This window comes from Acartia tonsa, chromosome 8, assembly GCF_053477335.1.
Source record: "Acartia tonsa isolate MP-2025a chromosome 8, ASM5347733v1, whole genome shotgun sequence".
NCBI classification, from domain to species: domain Eukaryota; kingdom Metazoa; phylum Arthropoda; class Copepoda; order Calanoida; family Acartiidae; genus Acartia; species Acartia tonsa.
Window position 1 is genome coordinate 42,039,281 of NC_137267.1, and position 12,359 is coordinate 42,051,639.

Below are 12,359 nucleotides of genomic sequence, written 5' to 3' on the forward strand. Positions count from 1 at the left end.
TCTTCAGGGTATATACCTATTGGTCCTGTGGTGGTTTTAAGCTATTTTCTTGGGGGGTGGGACACCCCCAACCCCCCCAAAAACAAAAAAATCCCCCCCCATTTTTTTTTTTTTTTTTTTTTTTTTTTTATTTGCTGAAGATTTCCTAGGTCCTTTGTTAAAAAATATTTTTTATTCCAGCATTTATTTTGAATGAAAGAATAGCAACATTCTCTCACTAAAAACAATAAATATTAATTTTTTTTATCACCTCTTGGGGCAAAGCCCCTAGAGGCTAGGGGCGAAGCCGCTAGTTATTTTATATTGGACATAGCAAGTTCTATTTTTGTATTTATATCATCCTTATAATAAAGTAACTGGGTGTTTGTTTGTACCGAATGTTCTCGCTAACCGCTGAACCGATATGTTTCTCATTTATAAGGTAGCTTATAATAGGTCCCGGAAAGGTTTATATCTATTATTTGAGGGGTGAAACCGTTTCTCTTTTCGTTTTGACACTAATACAGGGGGGGGGGGGGTGTCAAATTCAATTAACCATCATCAGTAACAGGATGTCTTTTGTGTGTCTGTGTGTACCAAAGAATCTCGCTAACCGCTGAACCGATCAGGTTCTCCTTAACAGGGTAGCTTCTTATAGGTCCCGGGAAGATTAATAACTATTTTCCTGGGGGGTGGGACACCCCCAACCCCCCAAAAAATGAAAAATACCTTCCCCCCCAAAAAATTTTCAATTTTTTGACTAAAATTAAAAATGAGGTGGGGGGGCATCCCCCCCCCCCCAACAAAGAAAATTTTTTCTACCCCCCAAAAATATTTTTTTAATTTTTTTTTTAAGTCTAAAATAAGAAATTGGGTTATCAAATTCGACTCCCCCTCCTACGCCCCTAGAGGCCTCTAGGGGCGTAGCCGCTAATCCTTATGATAAAGTAACAGGATTGGTGTTTGTCTGTCTGTTTGTTTGTACCGAATGATCTCGCTAACTGATGAACAGAACTGGTTCTCCTTAACAGGGTAGCTTCTCATAGGTCTCGGGACGGTTTATAACTATTTTGGGGGAGGGTACCACCCTCCTTCCAAGAGAAATCGCACCTTGAAGAAAATTATCCTTCACCCCACCCTAAATAAAATAATTTTTTTTAAAAACTAAAATAAAAAATTGTTTTTTGGGGGACGACCCCCTCCCCCCTCCCTCTGTTTCCCCCCTCCCCCTAAAAAATTAATCTTAATCCTTTTTTTTTAATCTAAATTTTTTTTAAAATGGGCCTGGAATTCAAATCCAGCCTCATCAAGTGCTCCTAGAGGCCTCTAGGGAAGTAGCCGCTAGTTCTTTTATATTGGACGTACGAAATTCTATTTTTGTTTTTATATTTATTTCATATGGTATGATAGTATTAATTTAAAACTAAAGCATCAAGTGAAAGAATCTGAGTTTTGCGCATTTATAATTTTTATCTTAGCATGGAATAACTTCTTAATTTTTATAAGTACTTTTTAAAGGTCAGTTATCAAGTCTTACAAGTAATTATATTATTATTTCATTTTTAGTTAGAGAGGTTGGACCTGGTATGAGTTTGGCCACCTATATCAGAGAGGTTGCTTTGCTTACTGGTACCAAGGTAAGGCAGTATTTAGATTAGGTTTTAGGTGCATCTAGCGGTGAAAATTAGAACTAATAATTATATAGATTAATCACAGTTTTCAAGCAAATACACCATACTAAAACATAGTATGTCTTTGATTACAGTCAGTTCGTACGACTATGTATGTGTTTTATGGATTATGGATTTCTAGGTAAAAAGCTCTGAGCGAAGCATTTCTATAAGCAAGAATTAAAATAAAAATATGGAAATCATGTAATTAAGTAATTTTTGGATAGATTTAATCTCTTAATTTTTCGTAATCTAGTAATTTTCATAATTTTCCTTTTTCCTTGTTTTTTTTTATTTTAGATTTCTTGCAATGAAGGAGGGTGCGGCACTTGTATAGTGACTGTAAAGAAGTCAGAAAATGATGCCCCAAGATCACTCAATTCAGTAAGTAGTTTTTATGTCAGTTTCCTCCAAAGACTCTATTCCAGCTCAGAGCCCAACCATTCTCCCATATTTTGAGGTAAAATGAAAATAAGCAGTAAGTGGGGGAATATTTCGTTAAATTGTTATAGATTAGGTTATATTGGATACTTGGCAGCCCCGCAGGTATGTACCACACGGGGTTAGGTTAAACCCTATGGGTTAGAAACAGAAACCATCTCCTCTATTTGAAATTTTAAAATATGGGTGTCTGCATTGCTTGAAATATATTTGAGGGAAAACACAATGTTTTTTTTATGCAGTGTAGTGATCATCTTGGCAGGTTTAAGCCATTAAACAAACCGTGGTGAAAAGTATGTGTTTTAAAATAAGCATAATAATGTACAAAAATATATTGTTTTTTTATGAGACACATGCGTGACACATGCTATTCTAAGGTCAAAATGTTAAAAATCTTATGAAAAGACGAATTAAAAATTAAATAGGCATTTTTTAATTCAAGTAAATCTAATAAACATTTCATTAAGTCTTGAAAATTTAAGTGTTCAAGTGCTTTAAACCGAATGAAAAAAAGCTGAAAAAGATTCTAAGTAAAGATTTAATATATGATTTCTTATTAACAGTGTAATTTCTATAGATATTATTAGGTTATATAAGTCTATGTTTTATGTTATTAAAGTAATTGTTTCCTAAAATAATTTATTAATACTGAGATACTCTAAAGATAGTTTATATTCGTAAATTTCTAATTTCTTTTGCTAATAATATATTATTGGCTATGCCCCCAAGAGGCCTCTAGGGGCAGGCACTCAGGTGGAAGAGTGAAATGAGAAGAAAAGGTTTTGGCATCCTTGTATAATAGGCAGCCTATCTATAATACAAAGTAGAACGATGTCTGTCTGTCCGTCTGTCCGTCTGTCTGTCCGTCTGAAGCTTAAGATCTCAGTAACCGCTGAACCGATTGGGCTCTACTTTTCAGGGATTATACCTACTGGTCCTGTGATGGTTTTAAGCTATTTTCTTGGGGGGTGGGACACAAAAACTACAACAACCCCCCCCCAAAAAAAAAAAAATTTTTCTTTTTAAAACTAAAATTTAAATATTGGGGTCGACTACCCCCAACCCCCAAAAAAAATTTCCCTCCCCCCCAAAAAAATTTTTTTTTAACTTTTCCTTTAAATCTAAAGTACGAAAAATTGGTTTGATTAAACCTCTTGGGGCAAAGCCCCTAGAGGCTAGGGGCGAAGCCGCTAGTTAAGTCATAAAGTGGCTACGCCTAGCGGAACTTAAGAATATTTTTTGGTATTTCTTATTCTAGGGGCTAATTCTCCTGGGAGGGAGGTGTTACCTTTACCAAAAAATTGTTATAAACCCTCCCAGAACCTATGAAAAGCTACGTTGAAAAGGATAATCATTTTGGTTCAACGGTTAGCGAGATCTTTCTGTACAGACAGACATTCAGAGATCCTGTTACTTTAGATTTTACTGTACTTTTTAAATAAAAACTGAAATATTTTTTTGTTGTTCTATTAATTGCCTTAAAAAACGAAGAAAATAAGCCATTAATCATTAAATTCTGATAACTATAAGTGGGGTAAAATGGCTTTCAAAAAAGTTCTCATAAAAAAAACACTGTATAATTGCAAAGTTCTTTAGATTTAAAAAACACTGAAAATGTGCTCTTAAACTCACTATGTCCGTTTGTCCATTTATGTTTTTTGCTTTGTAACCTTTGTACTTAATGATCCTGTTATTATACTAATAATCCTACGTGACAATTTCCAAGTTTATCTGACAATAATAAAACTAATAGTATAATTGACATCAATAAGATAACAAGGATAACAACATCCATACAAGTAGCGTAGCACATATATAATATAAGTTATATGGAAAATTGCGCACGAAGCTAATTGTGTCGAAATTACCACCCCCCTAACAAAAATATATTAGAGAAAAATATTTTTGCAGGAGAGGGGCAGAAATTTCATAATCTTTTTTTTTAAATGGAGGGGGGGGGGTTTAAACACCACTCCCCCCTTCCCTCATATTGAGTTTGTGGCACATACCTAATAATGATACAAAATTATCCCTTCTCTGGACTAAAATTTTTTGTAGGAAAGTCCAGAGCTGGATCATTAAATCATTTCAATAATGCGCCAAATCGGGGTGCGCCGAATTTCAGCCAATCACAGCGCGTCATTTCGTAAAATGCTGTGCTCTCATTGGTGAAAATTGGCTCACCCCGATTTGGCGCACCATTGAAATGATTTAAAGATCCAACTCTGGCCAAAATTGGAAGTTTACTAACTATGCCAACAATTATGAAACTCGTCCATAAAGCCTTTGGTACAAGAATAATTTTCAGTCCAGTGACCCCTCCCTCCCTGACATAATCCATAAACATTACACATTACAGTTTTCTTATCATTTAGTAAATAAATATAAAGATAAATGATAAGTTGCGTAGCTACGGAACAAGTTACACTTGTCCTTCTGTTTGCCCGTTAGTGAATGAAAACTAAAGACTGTATATCTTTAGCTTAAAATTTCGTTAACTCTTGGACTGTTATCTTCTAGGTCTAGGTCTAGGTCTAGGTCTAGAGAAGATGTGTAACTATTTTGGGGGAGGGTACATACAAACTCCAAAGAAAAATCGCCAATGGGAAAAGGAGCCCCATCGCTAAAATATTTTTTACCAGTTCTTTTTAAAGCTATACTTTAAGAGGAGGGTCGACTTCAGGGGCGTCCAAGCTTTTTTATTTGGGGGGGGGGGGGGGAAGGTACAATTTTGAAAATAAAAATTTTGGGGGTGCAGGCACCCAAGCTCATTTTTTTTTTTGGGGGGGGGTAATCTTTTTTTCATAGAGGCATTTTTTTTTATTTGGGGGGGGGGAAATTGAAAATCCAAAATTTACCCCCACTCCTTGCCCTTACATACAAGCCACTAGGGGCGTAGCTAAATAAAAGGGACATTTATTTTTTAAAAATATTTTGCTTACTCTTTACTTATACATTTACTTAATATACACAATAACTTTCTCTCTTTTTAACTTTAATACAGTTACAATTGTTTTAGCTTATTGTTGCTGCGCTTCTTAGGGTTATAATTGTCCTTGTTTAAATTGTGTATATTACTTTGTTGTTACTGAATAAATACACAACTAAAGATAAAAAACGTGAACATTTTCACCCCCATCGTTATGGAAATGTACAGAAATTTAAAAAAAGAAAATATATAGTGCTGTTTTGCATAAATAGCGGCTACGCCCCTAGCATCTAAAGACTCTATATTCGTAAGGAAATATGGTCTTAATGAGTACCCAGAGTTATTTTAAATAGCCTAAAACCATCTCAACACCTTAAAGAAGCTTCACTGTAAAGCGAAGCATCTCAATCAATTATAAGTATTGGGAAATGTTTTTGGAAGAGATTTACAGCAATTTTGTCCTTCCACTTTGTTTGTCTGTCTTATTATTTTAGTTTTACTTTTATGGATGGAGTCAGTCTTGTTTAATTGTATATTACTTTTTTCTTCCAGATTTAGATAAAAAGTGAACATTTTAACCTCTAATGAATTTTAAATTCATGATATTATAGCAAAATTTTACTAATATGTTAAATCCTTAAATAATTAGGAACAAAAACGGTCAAAGATGCATAAATTTGTGCAAATTTACTAGCTTTAATACTGAGAGAATATTAAGAAAAACATACTTTTAGAAAAGTTGATTAAAAATATGTTGCTCATTTTGGTACAGGGAATCTACATAACAAATTGCAGACATCTATCTTAAATTGGACAAACTGTTTCAGACAGAAAGAAACAGGAATAGTTATTTCTCGTATCGTATTATAAACGGCTTTCCGCGGATATAGAATGTACGATTATAAGATTAAAACTAGTTTTTTTAGCCCCGTGGTGCCGAAGGCACCGGCTACAAAAACTAGTTTTAATCTTATGATTGTACATTTCTATATTCGTAGAAAACTGGATATAATACGATGCTAGACATAGTTTTTTTCGTATGGATGGGAACCGGTTCCTATCCACCGGATTCGAATGAATACGAGAAAATAAAATATGAAATATTAGGGGCAAAACAAGAATCTGAAATATTTCTTTATTTATCTACCTAAGATATTTTTAAAGGAATTTGTTATCTAAATGTAATTTCTGTACAGAAAAGAATGAGAAAATAATATCTTTGGTATTTTTGCTCTTTGTTTTATTTGTGAATTATTTCTCTTGCATGACTTAAGACGACATTGCATCATGGTACTGGCTCGCAAAGGCGTCCAAGAGTGGCAGGAGGTAAATAAGTTTGATTCCTTGCTTGCTCGCCGTGTAATTGTCCAGCGATGTGTAGGGATTAGAATGGGTAATTTATTATAGAATAAAAATATTAGAAGACTTTTGAAAAATAGTGCCATTGTAGAACCATTATGAGAACATACAATAAGACATAATATTAATTTATATCCCGTGGCGTGCACAAGATTTTATCAGAGGGTTGCAAAGGGAATTTCAAAGAAGAAGAAGGCAGGTCTTCTTAATGTCAATATTATGAAGGGGATTTACACCCTCCTTCGCATGTTTTTGATTCATATTATGTATGAAAATTAAGATTTTTGGGGAAATTTTTTTTGGGTTTGGCAGATGAGGCTTAAGAACATTTAGCTACTCTGAATGGGTTAACATGTGTATATTGGAAACTATGACAAAGCCAGACAGAAAAACGTACATATTTTTTTGAAGTCATGCATACCTATTTATATTAACCCTTAACGGTCGGGGGGGTGTTGAAAAGGCTCCTGTTGCCTCAATTTTTTACTTAGAGACTTCAAATTTTAAACTTAAGCTTATATTACATGTCTACATAATGTATTAAAATTTCATAAAGATCTGCAGCCGTTTTCCTGCCGAAAATTACAGGACCCAAAAACAAAGGTTGTTAAATAAAAGGGTGAAGGAAGCGAAAATTGACTTTAACTTACTTAAGGTCGAAAATTCATTATTAAACAGGGGACTTGCACAAAAATTTAGCCCTCTAGCTTTAATAGGAACTGAGGTAATAGGGGGGGGGGGGGGGGGGGCGTTAGATGCCCCCCCCCCCTAACCGATTAAGGTTGGGCAAGGGGCCCGACTGTTAAGGGTTAAAATAGTAAATATATCAGGTTAATGTACATTTGATTATTTTGATCTTAAAATTTATACATTTATATAAGCATTCCTACTACATCTGCATTTTTTGTGCTTTGATTACTTGATCTTAAAATTTATACATTTATGTAAAGATTCGTATTACATCTGTACTTTTGGTGCTTTAACCCCCCCCCCCCAAAAAAAAAAAAAAAAAATATTGACTTAAAATAAGAAGTGATATAGTCTTTTTCTCATTCGGTGTTGTCCTAACCCCACGGAGCCTTTACCTAACCATATGGAGCTACCCAGTAACCAATGGGCAATATAACCTAATCTGATATGGATATAAAAAAAACATCCCCACATCTAAATTTCAAATTAATTTAAAATAAGAGAGGGGAAGCTGGTTGTGCTCCACTAGGAAATTTAAGGGAAACTGCCGTACTTTCTTGTTTTACTTTTATGTAAGGGCACATTCTGATTTAACTAGGATAATTTTGTTTTTAGAAAAATTCTGGGATCATGGAAAGAAAACGAAGTTGCCGGTTTCATCGTATTTTTACAGTAGCTTTTGAAGGGTTATTTTAGGTTAGGTTAGGTTAAGTAAATGTTAATGATTGCCCCGCAGGGCTAGAGCCCCCCCCCCCAGGGGCTAGAAATAGGAGAAAGGCTACTGTGAAAAAACGACGAAACCGGCAACTTCGTTTTCTTTCCATGATCCAAATTCTGTATTTTGTTTTGAAAGTTTAGCAATTATTTTAACCTTATTTAAAAGTTACAAGATGTCTATCTGTGTGTGTGTCTGTCTGTCTGTACGCTAACCACTGAACTGTTGATTCTCCTTTAAAGTGAAACTTTCTTTAGGACTAGGAAAGATTTAAACTACTTAAGGGGCGGGTACCTCCTTCATCCAAAGAGAACGCCCCCCCCCCCCCTCCTATCTCAAAAAAGAAATCATCTTTTCTTAAGAGGCGGATAGATTTCCGCATACGCCCTTTTTCTTAAGTGCCCCGTGAGGCCTTCAGGGGCGTAGTCGCTAAATATCCTTTACAGAAAAAGGCATTTTTTCATAGCTATTTAATTAATATGAAAAAAATTAATAAGTCGTTAATAAACAAGAAAGTTTAAGTCTTTTTAGCTAACAGTCTTTGTAGGATTGACATGTTATACTTATGAAGGATGAAAGACCATCAACTTGTTACAGATAGACAGACATAGATCCTTGTGATAAGCTTAGCTCTATAATTATTAATACTACTAAGTACCAGGGATATAGGGTTGTTAGGCTGAAAAATAAACTGAGGTGAATTCTTTAAAAACTTTTTGGCCCACTGCCTCACTAAAATCAGTGAGGCTCGCTAAAAATTAGGTGGAGATTTTTTGCCTCACTGCGAGCTTCACTGATTTTAGTGAGGCAGTGAGCCAAAAAGGTTTTTTAGAATTCACCTCTAATTATGAGAATCGATGTATTATAACTTGGATGTTGCACCAGATTTTCATGTACTCTAATAAAGTTACACTCACAGCTGGTTAAAATAACGATACATTCCATACACCCACTTTACCCCAACCCCTCCCCTCCTACTGGAAGAACAAACTGAACAATAATTGAGGTTCATATTAGCAACAATTCCGTTAAGTTTCTAATCTTGTCCTAAAACTTGGTTGGCTATTTATAAAATCTTGATTAGAAAGTACAAACTAATTATGTACAAAATTTTCCAAATTTTAATTTACATAATTGTAATTATTACCATAAGTCTGTGAGGTGGGGAATTGTTGTTATTAACTTATCTTCCATTGTGTTATCCCTTGAAATGCCTGTCTGCAGACGGTAACTATTAAAAAACGGTCAGCTGAATTCTAGTTTCCGATTGTGTACAACTTAGCACCTTCATCCTATCTCAATATTTACTACTGGCTAAAAAATCTTCAAACTTACAGAAAAAATTTTAAATTAAAAAATTTAAATTTGCATCTATAATGTATAAATCGTTCATACATTATATCGCTTTTCCCTTTGACCGGAGTAGCTGAAAATAGTTTTTTTTGCTATAGTTGGGTTATCTGTACAACTTCGGAAATTAGGGAAGAAATGGGCAATTAATTTTCAGTTGATATAAAAAATCAGCAGGGCAAATATTTGTACAAAAACAAGAACGAATTTATCCACAGATATAATCATTGCATGCAAAAATAATATCACAAAGGAAAGGCTAATGGAAACCAGTCTTATTTATAAAGAAGCCCGGTCTAACAAAACTGGTATTAATTTTATGATTTTTTAATATTCGTCGAAAAAATTTTGTAATACGATCCAATGCATGATTTTCCAGTATGGCTGAGAACCGGTTCTAATCCAGTGGATATTAATTGGAAGCTATACTGGTAAAGATTTGCTCGCTTGTAGAGATTCTACCCACCAAAAATTGCAAATTACATGACAAAAATTTACACACAACGTTCGTCTGTACTGTACAAAATTTAAAGCATAACGAGAACGAATATATCCAGTTGGCATTGTGTCGCATAAATATGAAGAATATTGAAATGCTTTTTTAAGAAGTGGATCAGATTACTTTGTAAAGAACGTGTCCTAACTTTTGTGATTTAAAAACTAAAATAGCTAATCGGTGTTTTTAGTAATTAGTAGATGTAAATGATCCGTAGAGTTTAGATATGCAATCGTTTTTTTTGTAGACCTCCTTTTTTTTTGAAGTAATTTAAGTTTTTTTTAAACTTTAGTTACTCGTCACAAATGGATTAAAGCAAAATCACAAAAGTTAGGACACATTCTTTTTTTAAAAATAGGTAAAATTACCGGGGATAAAGAGGCCATTGGACTGAAAATGTAGCTGGACAAAGTGTCTCAAAAAATCAGCCTTGTGACCATAGACGTCCAAGGGGGGGGGGGGTAAAGTGGGGATTAACCCCCCAAAATTTACCCCTACCCTGGGGGTGCCGTATTAGCCAACCATTTAGGAGGGGGTAGTTACCCCCCAAAAAACAATTTTTTTGGGGGGGTAAATACCCCCCCCCAAAAAAAAATAAAAAATCTGTAACAAAAATTTTGGGGGGGTAAAAAAATTTGCGGCGCGCTTAAAAAAATTTTACCCCCCCCCCCAAAAAAAAGCTTGGACGTCATAAAAATGAGGGATTATCCATCTCTTTTTTTAGGAGTTTTCTGATGACGGGTAAATAAAATCTGAAATATAAATGACGCAAGTGAGTACAAAATATATACGCATATTTTGGTCAATTTTGGTGTTTTTTTAAAAATGCAAAATATAATGATAACTATTAAAACAATTTTTAAGTATAACTTTTATCTTATTAGGATAACAATTAAAAAAGAAAAATATTTTTACTATATGAAATTCGTGTTCAAACACCTAATTGAAAAAAATAACGCAAGATATAGCTTTTATTTTAAGATAGACTAGGGGCAATGCCCCCTAGAAGCCTTTAGGTATTATTAAAGTGGGAGGGGGATAAGTCAACCGCCTTTCTACTTTTTAATTTGAGTTTTAATAAAGAATATTATAAAAAAAATTTAGGTAGGGGATTTGAAATTGGCGCATTTGTATAAACACCAGTTAATGCACAAAAATAAGGGGGGGGAACAAAACAAGTTTTAAAAAATCCGAGATCTGGAACTACTGTCATCTTCTGATGACGGGTAAATAAAATCTGAAATATAAATGACGCAAGTGAGTACAAAATATATACGCATATTTTGGTCAATTTTGGTGTTTTTTTAAAAATGCAAAATATAATGATAACTATTAAAACAATTTTTAAGTATAACTTTTATCTTATTAGGATAACAATTAAAAAAGAAAAATATTTTTACTATATGAAATTCGTGTTCAAACACCTAATTGAAAAAAATAACGCAAGATATAGCTTTTATTTTAAGATAGACTAGGGGCAATGCCCCCTAGAAGCCTTTAGGTATTATTAAAGTGGGAGGGGGATAAGTCAACCGCCTTTCTACTTTTTAATTTGAGTTTTAATAAAGAATATTATAAAAAAAATTTAGGTAGGGGATTTGAAATTGGCGCATTTGTATAAACACCAGTTAATGCACAAAAATAAGGGGGGGGAACAAAACAAGTTTTAAAAAATCCGAGATCTGGAACTACTGTCATCAGTTTTCTTTCCCACTTCTCCTCTCATCTCCTTCATTTTTATGACGTCACATGGCTGATTTTTTAGACACTTTGTCCAGCTACCTGTAAATGACACAGGTACCCAAAGTTTAATAAGAATGCTCTCTCTTATTCGTTGGGTACTTTTTTTAATTTTGATTTTTTAGTTTCAATTAGCAGTGTTTTAGCTTTTTAACTATTAATTTCAATTAACAGAAAGGGTTATTTGTTTATCATCATTGGGGATGTACTTTAACATACGACATACGAACTGACCCTAGTTGTATACTTGTATTTGAACAAAAGAACATCTGTGTAATTTATCTAAGCCATAAATTGGGGGCGATTTAACTTAAGTTCCTAGTCGTGCACAGAAACCCCACCCCCTTATTTCGATTTTAATTAAAGATAATTATTAAAGGGTTATTTTGTCGTTGTTCGTTTATTACTATAGTTCAGGTTGTATTGCGTAGTGGGAGCCCCACATGGTTATAATACAGGCATAGTCCTCTCATGGTTAGGACTCGCAGCGGGAGAAAATTCCCTCTACAGTTAAAATTATTTATAAATAAGTTGGGGGGGGGGGGGAGGGTGGGTTTCAGTGCTCGATAGTTACTTTAAGAGGAAAGTAACGTTAATTTTCTACCTAATTAAAAGATTTAATACGTTTTATGTTATAATTTTTCGATCTTTACTGTTCACGCTTGGTTTTTTATTAAATGAATAAGTTAGGGTACAATGTTTGGCACTTTCGATATAAGTTAATGATAATAAAAAACCCATAGAATGCGATAATAACTTCAGAAAAATCGAAGAAAATAGTTTTAATACTTAATTAACGTTTTTAAGTTTTTCTTCAAAAAGTTTAGATAAGATGCCTTTAAAAGTCGTCTATGATTTTGTCAGGGATAAAAATGTAACTTTAAAATAAGAATTACAACATATTTTTTCAATTAGTACAAAGTAAAATTTTGAACATTTTATTGATCAGTATATTTTTTAAAATGTGAAGTAGAAACCTGAATATTTTAT

At 33.7% G+C, this 12,359-nt stretch overlaps 1 protein-coding gene across 2 annotated transcripts in view; it reads left to right on the forward strand.

Annotated features, from left to right (window-relative positions):
- The window catches only part of LOC145326985 (uncharacterized), a 97,519-nt gene that overhangs the window by 4,243 nt on the left and 80,917 nt on the right, over window positions 1–12,359 (forward strand). For both annotated transcript variants that reach the window (XM_080170457.1, XM_080170458.1), the window contains exons 4-5: window positions 1,546–1,616; window positions 1,950–2,033. In XM_080170457.1, the coding sequence (XP_080026583.1) occupies window positions 1,546–1,616; window positions 1,950–2,033 (155 nt within the window). The remainder of the gene's footprint in view (window positions 1–1,545; window positions 1,617–1,949; window positions 2,034–12,359) is intronic.